Raw genomic sequence first — 21,240 nt, forward strand, 5'->3', positions numbered from 1 at the left:
GGATCAGAGTAGTGGAGGTAGGCTGAGAGGTCAGAAGATGGACAGGCCTTCGAGGGATACGGAAGGTCATGGAGAAGTGGTTGGAGCCAGAGGCCATGTACAGACACAAGAGGTGGAATCAGTTAACTGTGCTTCCCGCAGAGTGTTAAAAGGAAGGCCAGGAGTAAACCAGACTAGGGAGAGAAAACACAGAGCCCAATAATGTTTAGGAGTTTAAGCTCTAGGAGGCCTGGTGACACCCTGAGAAATGGAGGTCAGTGGCATGTGCCCATCTGCAAGCAAAATGGCTGGAGCAGTGAGAAACCGAGAATGGCGGTTGCGATAGAACACGCGTGGGTAGTGCAGCCTCAGCAGACACACTCAGGGGTTGCATGTGGGAGGAGGGGCTCCCAGACTTGAGGACTGGAGAAAGCATTAGCAACCTGACAGAACCGGGTTAACAAAGGAAGGACTACATCTCCCAGCATGCTCGGGTTCGGTGGGGTGACGGCTGGCGGTGGCTGCGCCGCATCCGACTGGTGGGCGCGGGACCTGGGTGGGCACCGGAGCCTGTCATCCCTGAGGGGTCGGCGGGGTGCGGGCGGCGATGCACCGCTGTCCCTCGCCCAAGGGCCGCGCCGGGCTCTTGTTCCCCGCCCCGCGGCCCCGCCCCTTGCCCCACCCCAGACGGGAGACTTAACCCGGGCCGCAGCGCAGCGGCCGCAGCAACATCACTCTCGCCGCCGCTGTTCCGCCCCATCCCCTTCTGTTTTTCTCTCATTCTTCTGTTGCGGCGGCGGGGAAGACGAAGGAGAGGCAACAGCAGCCAGCCTTGGCTGCAATGAATGATCCCCCACCCGGAAGGGAGGACTCCAGGTGAGCCTCTGTCCTCGGGAGGATCGGGACCCTCCGGGCCGCCCAGGACTCGCATCCTCCGCCATGGATCCCTAGGGAAAGGGAAAAAGGAGGAGGAAAAGACAGCTCTGCCGCCCACCCTCATCTCATTTTCCTCTTCCTTTATCTCATTGTTGCCGAAGCTGTAGCCGTAGCGCTCACTCTTGCTCCAGCATGGGGTGGGTTCCAGGCACTGCCCTTCGGCAGGAGCAGCTTGCGCGGTAACCTGGGGATTCTGCCTAATTCTACCTCTCCAGACTGTGCCCAGAAAGCCGTGGAGAGCTGTGGAGGCCTGGACTGCAGCAGTCTCGGGGCCAACTCCCTGCATCCCCACCCTGGTAGGCTGCATGCGGATTGAAGAGCGGTGCCTGAGGGCTGGGCCAGCCCGACTGATCCCGACCTAGGAGTAGGGCAGGAGGACCGCCCAGGCTGCAGAGCGGCCCACCTGGAAGGACAGAGGTGCAAGATGGCCAGTAAGACCAAGGCCAGCGAGGCCCTGAAGGTGGTGGCCCGGTGCCGCCCCCTCAGTAGGAAGGAGGAGGCTGCTGGTCATGAGCAGATTCTGACCATGGACGTGAAACTGGGCCAGGTGACTCTGCGAAACCCCCGCGCGGCACCCGGGGAGCTGCCCAAGACCTTCACTTTTGATGCTGTGTATGATGCTAGCTCCAAGCAGGCCGACCTGTATGACGAAACGGTGAGGCCCCTGATAGACTCAGTGCTTCAGGGTTTCAACGGCACCGTATTTGCCTATGGCCAGACTGGCACTGGCAAGACCTACACCATGCAGGGGACCTGGGTGGAGCCAGAGCTCCGCGGGGTTATCCCGAATGCCTTTGAGCACATCTTCACCCACATCTCCCGCTCCCAGAACCAGCAGTACCTGGTTCGTGCTTCCTACTTGGAGATCTACCAGGAGGAGATCCGAGACCTGCTATCCAAGGAGCCAGGCAAGAGGCTAGAGCTGAAGGAGAATCCTGAAACAGGGGTCTACATCAAGGACCTCTCTTCCTTTGTCACCAAGAACGTCAAGGAGATTGAGCATGTGATGAATCTGGGGAACCAAGCCCGAGCAGTGGGCAGCACCCACATGAATGAGGTCAGCTCTCGGTCCCATGCCATCTTTGTTATCACAGTGGAGTGCAGTGAGCGTGGCTCTGATGGCCAGGACCATATCCGAGTAGGCAAGCTCAACCTGGTAGACCTGGCCGGCAGTGAGAGGCAGAACAAGGCAGGTCCCAACGCAGCTGGAGGGCCAGCCACACAGCCAACAGCTGGTGGTGGGAGTGGAAGTGGCAACGCTAGTGGGTCTGCCAGCAGCGGAGAGAGGCCTAAGGAAGCTTCTAAAATCAATCTCTCGCTGTCCGCCCTGGGCAATGTGATTGCTGCTCTGGCTGGCAACAGGAGCACCCACATCCCCTACAGGGACTCCAAGCTGACCCGGCTGCTCCAAGACTCACTGGGGGGCAATGCCAAGACCATCATGGTGGCCACACTGGGTCCAGCTTCTCACAGCTACGACGAGAGCCTCTCTACCCTGCGCTTTGCCAACCGAGCCAAGAACATCAAGAACAAACCGCGGGTGAACGAGGACCCCAAGGACACGCTGCTGAGGGAATTCCAGGAAGAGATCGCTCGCTTGAAGGCCCAGCTGGAGAAGAAGGGGATGCTGGGCAAGCGACCTCGGAGAAAGAGCAGTCGTAGAAAGAAGGCCGTGTCTGCCCCGGCCGGCTATCCAGAGGGGTCCGTGATTGAGGCTTGGGTGGCGGAAGAGGAAGATGATAACAACAACAATCACCGCCCACCCCAGCCCATCCTGGAGGCAGCTTTGGAGAAGAACATGGAGAATTACCTGCAGGAACAGAAGGAACGGCTGGAGGAGGAGAAGGCTGCCATCCAGGATGACCGCAGCCTTGTGAGTGAGGAGAAGCAGAAGCTTCTAGAAGAGAAGGAGAAGATGCTGGAGGATCTACGGCGGGAGCAGCAGGCTACAGAGCTGCTTGCAGCCAAGTACAAGGTAAGGTCCCCAGACGATTCGAGTACTTTGATTGGTAGATTTTCATTTGAGGGTCTGTGAGTTGGCCTGAGTGGGATATCCCACCTCAGGACCACACACTGATGACTGCCCTGGAGCAGCTAAGCAAAGTACCATAATACTAGGTAGCCAAGTGCACTTACATACGAGCATCCACACCAAGCAAAGTGGGGAGATGTCTTGGACCAGTGGACTCCAGATGCTCTGACCACCTCTGCCACTGTCTACCTGTGCAAATGACCCCAGGATTGGCCAGGTCTATGAGAAGCCACGCAGGACCTCTTGTGAGTATGGCTTCTCACTTCTGCATGGCCCCCTCTCCTGATAATTTTTCTTCTCTCTGCAGTGTCTTTGGGCCCTGTATCATATTAATAGTATCGGATATTTGGATATCACTTTACAGTTTACAAAGTACTCCATTTTTATATCATCTTGTCTCATCTTCATAGGAGCCATTCCAAAGAGTGGCTTTTAAAGCCTCATCTTACTGTTGAGGACTTAAGGCTCAGGAAGTGCCAAGGTTCTAGTCTCAGAGTAGCTGGGCTGAAATGCTACTTGCAAACTTCATGCTTTTAGTCTTCAGTAGCAAGGCCAGAGAATCCTGCTTCCTATGGAAATGGCCCAGTGGATGACAAAGTGCCAGGCCTACCCCTTGGTGTCATTAATAAGGAGACTCAGAGTGTCATGTAGGAGGAGGTAGGATGGAGAGAGAAGTGGGCTCAATCCCAGAGACCTGGAGTCTGGGCCTCTTAGGCTCAGGCCCATCGAGTGGCTGACTGGCTGTGGGTTTCCCTTTTCTTCCTACCTCCATTTCCCGTTTTATAAATAGGATGTTAGTCAGGGGTTCTACCAATCATCCAGGGGAAAAAAAGAAAAAGAAAAAGCAACTGGCCTACACACTGAAGCCTCTTGTCAATTATGGCTAATTCCTTATTGTCTTGAGAGATGCCAGGGCTTCTGCATCCTTCCTGAGCTGCCCACTTCCCAGAGAACCTCTGTCCCTACGTGGAACTAAGTTACTGAGTCAATTATAGACCTGTTAAATTTCTTCATCCCTCTCCCTCCCCGGCTTTTTCTTCTTCTTTGTAAATGGAATCTCGGGTGTAGTCTAGGCTGGCCTAGAACTCTCTATTTAGCTGAGGATGACCTTGAAGTAATTATCTTGCTGCCTCCCATCTGCTGATTGCTACGATTACGGACAAGTACCACCACCAAGCTTGGTTTTATGCACAGTTGGAGATCAACGCCCTCCCCGCCCCCCACCTCGATTTTAGAACATTCTAATCAAACACTCTACCAACTGAGCTCCATCCCCAGCTGCCCGTGAAATTTCAGTGCTGCAGATATCACAACCCAGTGTTCCAGGCATTTCCGGCTCCCTGGAGCCTTCCACAGTGGGATTGTAGGAAAAATATGAAGACCCGTGAACTCACTGGGAAGATCAAACATTTCTTATTTATTCATAGGAGTGTGGGCTAGGAATGGGGAGGCCCAGCCCACAGCCAGTGGAAGAGTGACAGCTTGATCTCTGTGCATTGTCTCTGTACTGGGAATGTGCTGCTGCACCAGGGGCTGTGGCCTGGCGTGTTTAATATTTAATTCACTCATGGAGAAGCTCTACCAGGGTTATAACTGAACTGCTTCCTCAGAGGGTCTGATACCAGGGAAACTCAAGATGATAAAGGCAAGGCTGTTAGTCCAGTCCTGTCTAGCAGGGGGAGAGAATCTAACATGCAGCCTGCTGTTATTGACTGGAAAATCCTATTTGGTCCATCAGTCATTGCTTTCTCCTCTAAGACATCCCTTACCCTGTTAAGCTGGGAGGCCATAGAGGTAATACAGGCTAAGAAAGGGAGAAAGTGGATACGTTAAATGTTCTTATAGGAAACTGACTGGTATTTTTCCATAAGGTATTTGAATTTAAGGCAATGTAAGAACACCGGTAATAAGACAGTCAAGAAATCAGGGAAGAATCATGCATAGTAGCATGCGTCTGGAATCCCAGCCATCCAGAAGATGGAGGCAGAATAGTTCAAGCCTAGGAGTTGAGACAAGCCTGGCAACGTGATGAGACCCCATTTCGAAACTAAATAAACTCACAATTAAATCAGCCAATCAATTGATCAAAATAAAGACTGAGGTGGCCAGAACTAGAATCCCTGCACTACAGGTATAGCCCATACAATATTACAATCTTCCTGGTAGTGTAATTTTTTTTCTTATTAGTGTATATCAGTTATATGCAGTGTGTTTCATCATGACACTTTTATACATGTATTTAATGTATTTTTATTATACTTGCTTCCTATACCCTCTCTTGTCCTCTCCCTACTTCCACTGATTTCCTTACTCTTTCTTCTTTGTGTGTGTGTGTGCTAGAGTGTTCCAGGGAATTTCATTAAGGTTGCTTACACGTGCACTAACACCTTACCAGTACCTAGACCACTGTGGGGTACGGGGATGTCTGCCACCTTCAGCAACCACTAACTACATGAAAATAATTTTTAAGGGTGTATTTATTTTATGTGTATGTGTGTGCCTGACTGATGTGCATCATGTATGTGCAGGAGCCTGCAGAGAGCAGTCAAAAGAGGGCATCAGATCTCCTAGAACTTGAGTTGCAGGAAATTGTGAGGTATCATGTGGGTGCTGAGAACTGAACTTGAACGCCTGAACACCCTGGAGATCAGTAAGCACTAAATCAGGAAACCATCCACCCAGCTCAAGTAATTTGTCTTTATGGTTTTTTTTTTTTTTTAAGCAGGGTTTCTCAGTGTAGCCCGGGCTGTCCTGGAACTATGTAGACCAGGATGGCTTTGAACTCACAGAGATCCACCTGCCTTTGCCCTCCCAGTGCAGGGATTAAAAGTGTGCACTAATACCTAGTTACACTATAACGTCTTAATCCTATTCCTTCAACAACCAGAAGTCATCTGCATCATTTTAATTTTGCAACTATGGAAACCAAGGCTAGGAGATGTTGGCTGGTCTATAAATCTGGTTAAGTGGAGAGCCAGTTTTAGAATTCAGGTCTTCTGATATCCCCAGTCCTGTGTTCTTTTCAAATCACCTAAGGTTTCTCCATGTTTGCCTCCTGTGCGACTCCGGGCAAAGGCTTTTGCCTCTCTGAGCCTTGGGTTCCCTGTCCTCTGATGAGAAAAGAAGCTTTACAGAGATTCCCGGGGAGTGGGTGAGATGGGGAGTGGGAGAGATGCCCATTAAGTACTGGCTGTGAGATAGATAGAAGCTGAAGGGGAAGAGCAGCCTGAGAAATTCCAGGAGAAGAATGAGTCCATATGCTGTGATTTCTGAAGTAGCCACCCCAGGATAACCAGCAGGGATGGAGGCCAGAATGGAACCCAGGCAGAGGGCCCAGCCTTCCTGTGCTGCCCTTAGAGTACAACCTGGTAGAGCAGTGCACGGGTTCTGAGATGGCAGAAACATTTTGACAGCTCCTTAGGGAGCCACAGGATATCGATAACAATCCTGTCCTGCCTCTTTCCCAGGGTTGCACAGGAGATGAAATGAGCTCCTTAGCGTGTGGGCATTTAAAATAGGTTGAAAACATTGAAAGGAATGGAGGGCATTAGCAGCCGCAGGGTGCCTTCTGTCTGCCAAGCAGAGGTCTGACTGACACTTTTGTTGTTCGTTTAACTCTTTCTTTACCCTGCTTTTCTAAGAGCCTTGTCCCAACTCTGCAGAGCCTGGTGGGGAAGGTCTTGGAGACCTCAGGAGCCTGGGAGTTTTCTGTTTCTGTGTGCAGTTAACTCTTGCCTACTTTCTGAGTTAAGCATCAGCTGCCCTTCTCACTTCCTGCCCTCTGCCATTCCTTTCCTCCAGTTCTTACCATCCCCGAGGCCAGCTCAGTGTCGCTGAGTGGACCCAGTGCCCTCATTCCCTGTGACTGACTCATCTTCTGTATGTCTTTCCTGCTTTCCCTGCCTGTCACCCCCAAGGTTTCGGATTCTCTTTGTTCTCTCCGTGTGCACAAACACTGTGCCTGTCTCTTCTAAATCTTTTTTTTTTTTTAAATCTCTTTGGCTTTTACCACATTTGCTGTGGGCTCAGAATAGGTATACAGACAGACATGTGAGGTTTTGGTGATGACTGCTGTCCTGTTTAGCATTAATCATTAGCAAGCCACATACTTAGGTCATATCCCCAGGGAGCTGAAGGACTCAATAGCAATCTCATCCTATGAAGTAGGAGGAATAAATAACATTACAGATGCACAGTGCACTACAAGTGCACAGTGACGACTCAGCTCTGAGACTGCACAGACACTGGTGTACTCTGTAGACTGAGAGAAGAAAGGTCTGCTCAGATTTAACTTTTTTTGAGAGGTTGATATTGATTCTACAAAATTTGATTCTCATTGGGTAGAAAGGAAACTGTTTGCGGGAGGTGGGTAGGACACAAAACCCAGGCTGAAGCAGGAGCAGGGCAACTGCAGCATTGGGGTGAATCTGGAGGAAGCAGGTCTGAAGATGGAGTGAGAAGCAAGGACTCTGGCTGGAGCCCAGCTCTCTCTCTGTAGTGGGTTTCAAAAAAGAACCCTCAGAAACAGCCCCCGAAGCCAGAGGGATGAGATCACCCTGGGGAGGACAAACTGAACTGAATATCCATTGTCCCCTTTGTGGGTTCCTCTTCTTCCTCCTGTGTTGGAGAATGAGCACTACCCACTTATGGCGTTGGCAGACAGGAAGTTTCAACTCAAGCATTAACAATCTCAGCAATAATAATGAGGTTTACTAAGATCTATTTTGCCAAATCATATGCAGATATGCAAATGAGGTCATTTGTTCTACCCATGCGCTAGCAACTTCCAGGAAGTTGGTCGCTACTGCTTCCATTTTATTTATTTTTTTCTTTCGAGGCACCAGGATTGAAAACAGGGCTTTAGCTACACCAGGTCAACCTTGTACCACTGAGCTACACTCCTAACCTGATTTTAATTTTAATTCGGTTTCCTTTTTAATGTGCTGTGGATTGAACCCAGCACCTTGCTCATTTATACAAGACAAGCAATGGGCCACTGAGCAATATTCCGCCACATAACACAGATAACCTTTTAAAACTATTATCATCATCATCATTATTATTTGTTTGGTTTTGAGAGATTTTGCTATGTGGTGCAGGCTGATCTGGACCTTGGTAAGTAGATTAGATTGTCCTTGCACTCTAAGAGATGAGCTTGCTTTTGCTCCTCAAGTGCAGGAATTAGAGCTGTATACCACATACCTATCAAAATCATTTCTTTAATTAAATTTAATTTTGTTATTTTGTGGGGGGATTTTGTGTGTGTGTATGCACATGCACTTGCATGCACTACACTGGCAGTTAGAAGAAGGCGTTGAATACTTTGGAACTGGAATTATGGATGGTTGTGAGCTACCATATGGGTTCTGGGACTCAAACCTGGGTCCTCTGCAAGAACAAGTGCTCTAACTGCTGCATCATCTCTCCAGCCCTGCAAACTATTTATTATTATTATTATTATTATTATTATTATTATTATTATTAAGTCTTGCTGTGTTGTTTAGGCTAGTCTCCAAATCCCAAAGCTCTTGTTTCAATGTCCTGAATGCTGGGACTGTAAGCATGAACCACCATGCCTGTTTTCAAGAACTGCTTGACAGAATCCACTTGCTTTTAGCATGAGTGTGGGCTGGAGATGTAGCTTAGTTGATAGAGTGCTTACTTATATAGCATGCCTGAAACTGTGGACCCAGTACTCAGCAGTTACCAGGCCTGGTGGCACAAGCCTATAATCCCAGCACTCAAAGGTAGAAAAGTCAGGAGGGTCAAGGGTCAAGGTCATCCTTGGCTACATAGCAAATTGGAAGCCAGTCTGTGCTATATGAGGCCCACTTCCAAAACAAACAACATATTGGGTGACATTGGTGGTGATGGTTTTATGGGTTCGTATTTACCTCCAAACTTATTGATTTGAATGCATTAAATATGTGCAGCATTAGTTTGTGTTAACTATTCCTTGATACAGTAATAAGCTCTATCTGGAAGTGGAGCTCAGTGGTAAAATAGTCGCTCAATTTGTCAAGATCTAAATAAGGCTGGACATCACCCTTAAAACTTGCCTAATAACCTAGACAGTGTCTTCTTTCCAAAAGCTGATCTGGTTTCAAACACCTGTTCTCAAGGACGTAAGCCCCGTGCAGGCAATGGGAAATGGGCCTGTCATCAGAGCTCTGCGTGTACCCTGACCCCATCCCAGTTGAGTCTTCTACCGTCAGATCTTTGACAAAACTTGGTGGTAACACATGGCCCGTGTTCCAGGTTGGGTCTAACATATAAGTCATTGCCTATAGCCTCTCCTGTTGGTGGGCGTGTATCAGTATTCCTGTGGCCCTTCTAATCCCTGGTGAGTGTGCTCAGTTCACAGAACAGTTCTGTGCCCAGAGCATTTTGTAAGATAAAAATCTGACTGGAGGAAGCCAAGGAGGAGGTGTGGTGGCACCAGCACTTGAAAAGTAGAGGCAGGAAGACACTGACTATGACCCTTTCCCAGAATCCGAGGGCATATGGTTTAGTGGCACAGCTTTGCCTAGCTGATACAAGGTCCTGAGTTTGATTTAAAGATCTGAAAAATGAGAATTTTTTTTTTTTTTTTGAGACAGGGTCAGACCGTAAATGTAGCCAAGGATGACCTTGAATTTCTCATCCTCTTGCCTAAACATTCTTAGCTCTGGGCTCTCAGGCTTGCACAGTCATCTGCAGTTTATGTGGTGTTGGAGATGGAACCCAGGGCTTTGTGCATGCCTGTGAGCACTCTACAAGCCGAGCTACCTCCCTGGTACCTTGGTTTGTTTCTTTGGTTGGTTTTTGAGGCAGGTCTGCTGTAACCTAGGCTAGCCTTGAACATTTGATAGTCTTGCCTTCATACCCCAGGTATGTACCATCATGGCTGACAATACATTTAAAAAAATGATTTGACCATTGGGAAATATATATGAAATGGTTTATATATATTTCCATTTGTGATTTGGGCTTCAGGCTCTGGTTGAAGAAGACCCTTGGATTAGTTCAGGTCTCTCAGCTCTGTGCTGGCTGGAGGAAGGGGTGAGCATTGTTGCCTTTGGTCCTTCCAGCCTCCGGAAACAGATTGGATGAAGTGGCTGTGATAATGTTCCCATTGTGTTCTGAGGACTCAGAGTGAACACTTGGAATTCAGATCAAGAAAAGCACTTTGCTCTTGACTTGGCCCTCCTAGCCATTGTGCCTGGCCCTGGGCACTTCTTTTGTAGTTGCAGAACTGCGTGGCAAGTCTGAGTGGATAGAAGACTGTCTCTCCGTAGTAACTGCTGTGTGGGCATGGAAGACCAACCTCTATGCTGGAGCCCGTAGACCATCTGCATTCTAGGGTTGGGATCTAGAATTTTTTGTTTTTGTTTTTCGAGACAGGGTTTCTCTGTAGCCTTGGCTGTCCTGGAACTCACTCTGTAGACCAGGCTGGCCTCGAACTCAGAAATCCGCCTGCCTGTGCCTCCCAAGTGCTGGAATTAAAGGCGTGTGCCACCACATCCCACTGTGATTCACCTTTTGGGGCTGAGAATGAAACCAAGTCCTCATGCATGTAAGCCATGCTCTATCTTTTAGCCCTAAGCCCATGACTAGAACCTTTAATATCCTGAGAAAGCCCTGGACATTAGCTCCCAGTCAAAATAAACCGTTACCATCCAATTGTCTTTTTCCTCCTAGATTTCATTCATTTATTTGTTTGTTTTGGTGTTTGGAGATAAGGTCTCAAGTGTCCCAGGCTGGTCCTAAGCTGTATATAGCTGAGGATGACCTTGAACTCCCGATCCTCCTGCCCCCATATCTAAAGTGCTAGGGTAATATAAGAACTCCACTATGCCTGGCTTGCTTGCTTGTTTGTTTGTTTGTTTGTTTGTTTGTTTGTTTGAGGCAGGGTTTCATGTTTCCTAACCCAGATACCCTGGAACTCACTATACAGTTGAGGCTAGCCTTGAACTTCTGATCCTTCTGCCTCCATTTTCAGGGTGCTAGCTCCTACATATTCCAAACAGTAGACCACCAGGGCTTGTGTTGGCTGTTTTTATTGCAGGAAGTAATTGTCATGCAGACTTTTTCCTTTCTTCATCTGGCTGGCAGGAAGACACCAAGGGCAATAGTAGCAATAGTGAAGCTTTCCCCCCAGGGGTGATTAAGGCCAAACACTGATACATTCTCTATGTGTATTATTGTTTGTTTTGTTTGTTTGTTTGTTTGTTTGTTTGTTTGAGAGAGACAGGGTTTCTCTGTGTAGCCCTGGCTGTCCTGGAACTCACTCTGTAGACCAGGCTGGCCTCGAACTCAGAAATCCGCCTGCCTCTGTGCTCCCAAGTGCTGGGATTAAAGGTGTGCACCACCACGCCCGGCTCTTTATGAGTATTGATACATCTCAGCCCCACAGCAGCACCATGAAGCAGTGCTGTTCCAATTTCCATGTGACAACTAAGGATGCTGAAGTGTCACATGCCTCGGGCATGGTGGCTCCGGAGTGTCACATGCCTCGGGCATGGTGGCTCCGGAGTGTCACATGCCTCGGGCATGGTGGCTCCGGAGTGTCACATGCCTCGGGCATGGTGGCTCCGGAGTGTCACATGCCTCGGGCATGGTGGCTCCGGAGTGTCACATGCCTCGGGCATGGTGGCTCCGGAGTGTCACATGCCTCGGACATGGTGGCTCCGGAGCACTGAGGCTATGACTTCTTTCCCTCCCCCCGCAACACACCTGATCAAGTTTATGCCAGATCCCTGGCTAACAGGTCCCAGTGGGAGCTCCTGCCTCCTGGGATGCTTAACTCAGCAACCCCGCCCTTCCATATGATGCAAGCCCTCAGACCCTGCTGTACTCAGGCCATCACCCCAAGTCATATAATCAAATCTCATCTTAAAATTTCCCGATGGTGGTGACTCACTCCTTTAATCCAAGTACTTGGGAGGCAGAGGCTAGCAGATCTCTAGGCTGGCCTGGTCTATACAGAGTAAGTTCTAGGACAGCCAGGGCAACACAGAAAAATCCTGTCTCCAAAAAAAAAAAAACCTACCAAAAAATTTTTTTAAAGTCAATCTTCTTGGCCAAGTTGTCCTAAAACTTGCTCTGTAGCCCAGGCTGGGCTTGAACTCGATATCCTTCCACCTGAACCTCCAGCCTCCGATGCCTCGGTACTTTTTACCTTTTCTTTAAAGCAATGATATTTTGTTTAATAAGTTACTTATTTTCTTTTTAGACAATAGTGGGGATTGAACTTATTCTCTGCATTGAACATGGATACGAGGCAAGGAATCTACCATTATGCTACAGCTATATTTTATTTGAAACAGGATCTTGTTATATAATCTAAGTCAACCTGCAACTCATTATGTAGCCCAGGCTGAACCTTGTGATCCTTTTGCCTCAGTCTTCCCCACAGCTGTATGTTGCCAGACTCCACTTGTTTATTTATTTTTACAATAAGCACATATTGCTGCCAGGCAGTGGTGGCGCACGCCTTTAATCCCAGCACTGGGAGGCAGAGGCAGGTGGATTTCTGAGTTCGAGGCCAGCCTGGTCTACAGAGTGAGTTCCAGGACAGCCAGAGCTACACAGAGAAACCCTGTCTGGAAAAACCAAAAAATGAAAAAAAAAAACCCAAAAAAAGCATATATTTTGCTTTGCAGTGCTGGGCATTCAATGTAATATCATGTATGCTATGGTGCTCTGCAGATAATTTACATCTTCAGGCCTACTGCCTTTTATTTTTATGATGGAAATCACTATGTAGTCCAGGCTACCCCTGAATTTATGACTCTCCTGCCTTAGACCCTCTAGGAACTAGGACTAATGACATTTGCCTGGCTCTTTTTTCTTCTTCATTTTTAAATTTAAAAAATTTACATTTATTTATTTGTATGGAGAAAGGGTGTTGGTGACGGGGCAGTCCTGAAAGTCAGAGGGGAACATTTGGGAGTCTGTCAGGATTGGCGGTATGTACCTCTGTACTTCAAACCTGCTGAGCCATCTTGCCAGCCTGAGGAGTTTGGGTTTTGAATTTATTTTTACTTTATGTTTGTTGGCATTTTGCCTGCATGTATGACTATGTGAGGGTGTCGATTCCCTGGAACTGGAGTTGCAGACAGTTGTGAGATGCCTTGTGGGTGCTGGGACTTGAACTCAGGTCCTCTGGAAGAGCAGCCAGTGCTCCCAACTGCTGAGAGCCATCTCTAGACACACACACACACACACACACACACACACAGTTTTATATTCAATAAAAATGAACCTAAACTTTTTTTTTTTTTTTTTTTTTTTTGAGGCAGGGTTTCTCTGTATAGCCCTGGCTGTCCTGGAACTCACTTTGTAGACCAGGCTGGCCTCGAACTCAGAAATCCGCCTGCCTCTGCCTCCCGAGTGCTGGGATTAAAGGCATGCGCCACCACGCCCGGCAAACCTAAACTTTTAAATGAAGGAAAGAAACTCTTGTCAGGGTTCTGTGGTTAAAAAGGGGAGAGAGAGAGAGAGTTAGTTTAGACTCCACAGAAAGAAAGCCAGATGTGGTGGCTCATACCTGTAATCCCGGTATTTGAACTGTAGAATCAGCAGTTCAAGAACAGCCTTGGCTACATAGAGAGTTTGAGGTCAACCTAGGCTACAGAAGAACCTATTTTGAAAAAATAAAAAAGTGTTAATCCCATCCCAATTACAAAGGCAGGTGATCCCCGCTACTCAAGCGATGACTAATGGGGTCTTTACGCTTTTATTCTGTTCCCAGCACCACATGGTGGCTCGTGAGCAGAGCACCAGCTCTAGGGACTATGATGCCATCTCCTGGCTGCCTTAAGATCTTGCATGTATGTGGACTATCACAGGCTTGTGCCTGGATACATGATTAATTAAAAACAAACATTGAAACGAAGAATTAGAAATTCAATGTTGGGGCTGGTGAGATGGCTCAGTGGGTAAGAGCACCCGACTGCTCTTCCAAAGGTCCAGAGTTCAAATCCCAGCAACCACATGGTGGCTAACAACCATCCGTAACGAGATCTGGCGCCCTCTTCTGGAGTGTCTGAAGACAGCTACAGTGTACTTACATATAATAAATAAATAAATCTTTAAAAAAAAAAAAAAAAGAAATTCAATGTTGACCTGGCTACTGAGTGAGTTCAAGGGCAACCTGGACAACTTGTGAAACTGTCTCAAAAAGTGAAAAGACTATCGTTATAACTGAGTTACAATAAAAATGATTGCCTAGGAAGAATGAGACCCTAGGTTCAAACCCAGTATACTGCTCCCCAAAAAGTGTGTGTGTGTGCCTGTTTGTGTGTCTGTATGTCTGTGCCCTGGTAGAATGATTGACTTAAAAGCAGTAAATAATTTAGAGGAGTCGGGGTTTGTAATAATACTTACTCGATTTAGTTGCTGATAATCCTGAGATTGTACGCATCTCTTGATCTTCCGAGGAATGGAAGGAGTAATCCTTCAGTCGTCGTTCAGTGAATCACTTGCTAGGCCTGCCAGGAAGCCGAGGGTCAAGAACTCAGGCACAGGCAGCCTGAGAGGATTGACAGCGGACCCGGAAGCCTGGAGACTGTCACCTTGAGTGATCCAACCCTCTAGGGCCTGTACTTCCTCTGCCAAACACTGAGGCTAGATAGCCCACATGCATCCTTAGATTTTGTCACGTCTGATGCTCTTCTCCTGGTTTGCATGTCAGATATTGGAGAGAACCTTGTAGAAAACTACAAATACAAGAGGGAAATGGTGAGTCCAGTGACATAGATGCCCCTGGGTAAAGACAATGGCCGAGGACTCCCACACCACCACCACAGCACAAGCACACACGTGTGCACACACAATAAATAAATAAGTGTAATAATTTTTGAGAAAGGGTATTTCTGTAGCCTTGGGTGTCTTGACCTCTGCCTCCTGCGTGCTAGGATTAAAGGCTTATACCGTGTGCCCAGCACAGTGTTTTGTTTTTTGAGAGGGTAATTGTGAAGAAGGATGAGTTACAGGTCAGCCTAGGTGCTCCTGCTCTGCCCATTGCAGGGAACGGCCCCACCCTTTTCTTAGTGCTCCTCTCTGGCATGGAAGGACCACTTCTGGGCATCCCCACTTTGTCCAGTGCTGAGACCAGAGCCTGGCCTACCCCACTCCTGGACAATGTTTTTCCCAATCTCTAATTTTTCTTTTTCCTAATGAGAGTATTCTTGGCACTTGAAACATCAGTCATTTATGTTGCATTTGAGCCATCTGAGGAGGAGACTCAGACATAATGTCCTAGTTTATGTCCCCAGGGCAGAAAACCACTGAAAATAGCTCTATTCATCTGAAAATAGACCTATTCATCCTCTCCCCTTCATCTCTCCTTTCTTCCCTCATTGCTGACTCCTCAAGATCTGCAGTCAGGGAGCCTGAAAAGGAGAAAGAGGGCTGGGTAGAAATGGCTGTCTCTTTAAGAGATGGAGGCAGGGACTGTTGAGACGGGGGTTTTTTGGTTTGGTCTTTTGCCATGAGTGGTGAGTGCATCCCAGTGGTTCAGCCAGTGAGTTACCCACATTTCATTTCCTTGTGCTTGATTTGTTTGTTTGTTGGTTTGTTTTTGCTGTTGTTGTTTCCCAAGTCAGAGTTTCTCTGTGTAACCCTGGCTCTCCTGGAACTGACTCTGTAGACCAGGCTGGCCTCAAACTCGGAGATCTACCTGGCTCTGCCTCGGTAGCGGGGGACTAAAGATGTGCACCATCACCACTAACTGATTTATTTTTGCAGTGTTATCATGGAACCCAAGGCTTTGTTAGGCCTGAGTTCTACCTAATGAGCTACATTCCTAGCATTCCTGTATACATGGTCATTTATGAAGCACTTCTATCTGCGGCCTAACCAGTCTTCTTTAACCAAAGCTTATAAGAGAGTGTGTTCTGGCTCCTCCTTTACAGATAAGTCCTCTGAAACCCAGAGGGCTGACACCTCAGACGCTGTAACAGAGGTGGCAGAGCATATGAGGAAAGGCCCGCTCTCATGCCCAGCACTCTCCATGCTATCTGGGTGCACATCTTGTACTGTGGACACTTCCCATGAGCCTTCCAGTCTTCAGCCTCTCTGGTTCTAATGATAGAGCCTCCCCCAGCGTATGGGTAAGAGCTCCCTAGCCCACCCTCATCGCAGAGGCCCCATAAGTGCCCAGCACAGGCAAAAGCTGTCTCAGCTGGAAAAGAAGTCAATGTGCTCTTATTTTTCCTGGTGGCTCTTGAGTCAGCAAAGATACAAGATCAAATGCAGCTTCTTTCCACATACTGCTGCCCTGAACCCACTGGGTAGCCAGGAACAGAGATAAGAGCACTGATTTGGAATCAGGTTAGCATCTAGATATCCTCTTGTTGGCCGGCTCTACAACTGTGGGCAAGTCTGAACCTTAGTTTTATTATGTGTCAAGTAGAGACCACAAGCGTAACGTCATGTCATAAGGTTCTAATGATGAAGGGGAAAACGATCTGGTCCAGGACTGGGGAGATAGATTAGTGACTGAGGCGCTGTTCTGATCGCCTAAGGCACACAGGGTGAAGAAGAAAACTGACCCCTGCAACGATGTCCTCTGACCTTTACTTTCGAGTCCTTTAATATATGCATGCAATTTTTATAAAAGAGACCCAGTCTAGCCACAGATGCATCTGAGATTCTTTTTTTTTTTTTTTTTTTTTTGGTTTTTTGAGACAGGGTTTCTCTGTATAGCCCTGGCTGTCCTGGAACTCACTTTGTAGACCAGGCTGACCTCTAACTCAGAAATCTGCCTGCCTCTGCCTCCCGAGTGCTGGGATTAAAGGTGTGCACCACCACTGCCCGGCACATCTGAGATTCTTGTCTTCTGTAGTGTGCCTCAGCATAGCTGGCAGTAACAGGCCAAAGCTGGTTTGCCTTCTCTGTTCTTGTAGACTCACACTTGATGGTATCCTCTCCAAAGAGTGGCCTGGCTGATGCCCTTTAGCTTTTCTGACCAACACTTAATGAAAAGCACTGGGGGGTGGGAGGGTGGGGGCGGCTCCCAGCTCCTCTGGTTCTCTCTCTCTCTCTCTCTCTCTCTCTCTCTCTCTCTCTCTCTCTCTCAGAGCACACCTATAGTAATGTGTCACCATGCCTGGTTTATGGGGTACTAAGGATCAAACCCAGGGTCTCTTGTATATTAAGCAAGCAACTGATTGAAATCCCCCAGCCTCCCTCCTTTTCCCCCTCCCTTCCTTCTACTGAAATCTTGCTGTGTAGCACACACTGGCCTTGAACTTGGAGTCTTCCTGCCTGAGCCTCTCAAGTACTAGGATCACAAGTGTATGCCTCCATTCGCAGTTCAGCCTCTGGTTTTATACTCCTGCTCCCTGGAACTGGGAAAAGTGACCTCTGAAAATTCAAGGCTGTGTCTACAAGCTGACATGTCCCCTGTGGTCATCCCTTAATTGTACAGCAGCCGACTGCCTCTGATACCCCATGGTGGAGCCCTAATCAAATTGGGAAATTACTTGGAAAGTGCAGAGTTAATGTAACAGGAGTTATGCACACAGATTCCTTAGTGAGGAGACAGCAAGCTTGGAGCGCTGCATTTCTGGGCCTCTGTGTCCTGTTTCGAATGCATGGAGTTCTGTAGCAATGTCTACCCGGTCATCGTGTGCTCAGTTTCCTTCTCTCAAGACTCAGACCATGGTGCCCTGGAGCTCCCAGTCAGATCTGCTCTATCCCACAGCCTTTTACTCACACTGGATCTGTTTAACATTCAGAGAGGCAAATGGTCCTGTCCCCAGGCCCCACCCATCCACACGTGTGCCTTGAGAGATTGAAAAGGAAGCACTGACCCATGCAGCTGAGAGCTCCAGGGACTTTTTCTTAGGACCAGCACCCCAAATGGCAGCCCCTCTGCCCCACACACCCAGCTTGAACTGGACAAGGGTTAGAGGCTCCTTGTCCCTCTGCTTTCCACAGGCGATGGCTAAGGAGAGAGATCTCCAAGGCAAAGGAGATGAGTGTGCTATCCTCAGAAAGAACAGAAAAAGAAAAAAACAATACAAACAAATAAAGAAGCTGGTGTGTGACATATTTCACAGTGTGGGAGTCAAATAGCATGGGCTGAGACTTTGCCCCTGGACCTCAATCTTGGTTTCACACCAGGACCAGCCCATCTCTCCTAGCACAAGGCTGGTCTTGTCTGCCAAGCCTGGAAGACACTAAGGGTTTGGGTAAACGTGCAAGACTTACTTAGCAAGAAAGAAATAATGCAGATTCAGTGGTCATTTGGCCTGGGCGGGGCCAGCTGAGGAGAGGGACACTGAATAAGTAGAATGGGGTGGAAATGGGCAGTCAGTCATCAGCCAGGAGATTTTTTTTTTTTTTTTTTTTTTTTGAGATAGGGTTTCTCTGTGTAGCCCTGGCTGTCCTGGAACTCACTTTGTAGACCAGGCTGGCCTTGAACTCAGAAATCTGCCTGCCTCTGCCTCCCAAGTGCTGGGACTAAGGGCATGTGCCACCACACCCGGCTAAGCCAGGAGATCTTGATGGCAGTCCAGCCAGAAGGAGGGGTCTTGAAGCAGTTATAGGTCCAAGAAGCCCGTACAGGAAGCAGGCTGAGACTCATGCCATGGTGACTGTGAATGAGTGGCTGGGATCTTGGGGACTCATATAGTCTTGGTTGATGTTCTAGATGCCAGGCTTGATAGCCAGCTCGTATTCTGTCTGATGATGTGCAGATGGGATATGTAGCCAGGTAATATGTAGCCTTTGGATAAGGAGAATGTGAGCCTAGATATAGGTACCAAGGGAAGATGGAGGCTGGATATCAAAGGTCCACATGTTCACTCAACAGTCACCCCAGCTGGGCATCATGGAACATGCCTGAATGGCAGAAGGATCACACGAATTCAAGGGCAGCCTAGTCTATACAGTAAGTTCCAGGTTAAATTCGCTACACAGCAAGACTGTCTCAAAAACAAAGTAAAAGCTGGGCAGTGGTGGTGCAAACCTTTAATCCCAGCACTAGGGAGGCAGAAGCAGGCAGATCTCCTGTGAGTTTGAGGCCATCCTGGTCTCCTGAATGAGTTCCAAGACAGCCTCTTAACCTTCTTTGTTGTTGCAGCCCAAAGACTCCGTAGCCATGGGAAGGTCTTTGTTGCCCTTCTCTGACTCTCCTGTCTCCTTTGAGTCCCTGAAGATTTGAAATGGAACTGTACACAGCACTCCAGATCTAGCTGCATCATTGCTCTCTGCAAGGGGATAATTCATCTGTTTCCAAAAAGCCTTCACAAAGGTCCTTGGCCACTACTGTAGGATTTTCGGCTGTGGCAGCACATTAAGCTGCTGTCTTCTGGGAGCAGGAGAGAATCCCTCCCTTCCCTCTCCTGTCCTGTTCTGGCTCACAGCTCCTTGCCCACAGCTATCATTTAATGAGTAGAGTCAGGATCACTTTCCCCTCAAATGGAAAGCTGTAACAAAAGCTTGCCTACCTGCCTTTATTTATTTATTTATATCAGCTCACATTGTTCCTTACAACCTAGACTGATTTGAGAGTCTCTGTGAAATTGAGCATTTAATCAGTATGTGCTTTCTTGTACAGTGTTTTTTTTTTTGGTTTGGGGGTATTTTTTTTAAAGATTTATTTATTTTATGTATATATGAGTACACTGTACTATTTTCAGACCCACCAGAAGAGGACATTAGATCCAATTACATATGGTTGTGAGCCACCGTGTGGTTGCTGGGAATTGAACTCATGACCTTTGGAAGAGCAGCCAACGCTCTTAACCGATGAGCCATCTCTTCAGCCTTTTTGTTTTTGTTTTGTTTGTTAAGAAAAATTTTTTCTGTGTAGCCTTGGCTTGCCTGGAACTCACAGACATCTCCCCAAGTCTGCCTCCCAAGAGCTGGGATTAAAGGTGTGCAACACCACGGCCCAGCTTCCTTGAAGAGTTTCTAACAGATGAATCTGCCATCCCACACTTGGGCATTTTCCAGCACACTCTATGTGTTTCCTCCCCCTAACCCTCTTCCCTTTCTCCATCCCCCATGTCCCCATGCAATGTTGAATGACCACTGATGTACAACCTTCTCACGGGGCGTTTTAACATCTAAAGTTCTGGCTACTGGCTTCCCTAGTGCTGTAGTAATTTTGTCCCAGTTTAAAGAGCTCTGAGAGGTCAGACGCAATCTTCTTTTACTGAAAATGTGTTGCTTTTCCTGTAGCTGGTCCCGTTTTCTAAAGTCCTCAACACAGGGACACATAAATCATCTAGGGACTTAGAAAAATGAAGGTGTGTGTGTGTGTGTGTGTGTGTGTGTGTGCGTGCCTATGGAAGCCAGATGTTGACATTACTATCTACCCTCTTATCTCTTCCTACCTTACACACCTCATTGTTTCAGACAAGTTCTGTCAGTGGCCCTAGCCTGGCTGGCAAGCAGCTCACAGGGACCTTCCTGTCTCCATCGCCCCTCTTAGCACTGCTGAACTAGACTTAGGTTTATTATGCTTATTATGCCTTTTACCCACAAAGTCCACAGAAAGAGATGCAGAGTCTGGGTGGCCTGTTACTCTCCCAGGTGATTCCAATATGCGGCAAAATTTGAGAAGTATTATCTTTTTGCTTAGTGCCAAAGTAAAGGATGCTAGAGTTACATAAAGTGCTGACGGAAATGTAAAGGTTCAGGGCTGGAGTAGACAATGTGCCAGCTATGAAGTCTGGACCGAATGGCAGGCCTTTGGAAACTTGTTATCCAAGTGTTAGGGTGTGTTAGCTCGGGGCTTTGCCTCACACCTCTCCCGCACGTTGCTGGGTTTCCCGGTAGATGATTCCCCATGACAGGGAACGTGAGTTAATGGATAAAAGAAGCTGGCATGGAAGCCAGTAACAAGGCTTGGGGCCTGCCTTGGGATGATCCCAAGGATTCTGTACCATTCCTCAAATACTCACGGGGCACTGCTGTCCATCGAGGACTGTGCTGGGACCCTGGCAGATAGGGGAGGCATGACTCCTGCCTTCATAGAGCTAACAGGATGAGGCAGGGAATGGGGAAACGGTAGGAATGTGCCCTGGTTGTGGAGGTGGCAGCTTTGCAGGGATCGATGACATTTTCCTAAGCTGTTCTGCTCGGTCTTTCAAGATGAGCAACGGTTTTCCAGGAAGCTGTGGAATGGGGAGAAGACAATGTCAGATATCCTCCTGTGGGGAGTAGAAGCCCATTGATAATTTGAGCAGAAGAGACATTGTTTAGACTTGTGTTTTTGGCGACCCAGATGGATGGAAGAGGAAACTGTAAAAGCCTATGGGTGGTTCAGGCTAGTCTAGAAGATTTTAGTGAGG

At 48.0% G+C, this 21,240-nt stretch overlaps 1 protein-coding gene across 2 annotated transcripts in view; it reads left to right on the plus strand.

The window, feature by feature from the left end:
• The first annotated feature begins 510 nt into the window (after positions 1-510).
• The window catches only part of Kif3c (kinesin family member 3C), a 38,148-nt gene continuing 17,418 nt past the window's right edge, over positions 511-21,240 (plus strand). The window contains exons 1-2 of one of the 2 annotated variants that reach the window (XM_021179345.3): positions 511-855; positions 1,131-2,890. In XM_021179345.3, coding sequence (XP_021035004.1) covers positions 1,340-2,890 — 1,551 coding nt within the window. In that variant the 5' untranslated portion in view covers positions 511-855; positions 1,131-1,339. Of the gene's footprint in view, positions 2,891-21,240 lie in introns of both variants that reach the window. The other variant, XM_021179344.2, reaches the window with a different exon arrangement.

The sequence above is a fragment of the Mus caroli genome, unplaced genomic scaffold (genome assembly GCF_978045245.1).
Source record: "Mus caroli unplaced genomic scaffold, Mus_caroli_1 scaffold_14, whole genome shotgun sequence".
Lineage (NCBI taxonomy): Eukaryota > Metazoa > Chordata > Mammalia > Rodentia > Muridae > Mus > Mus caroli.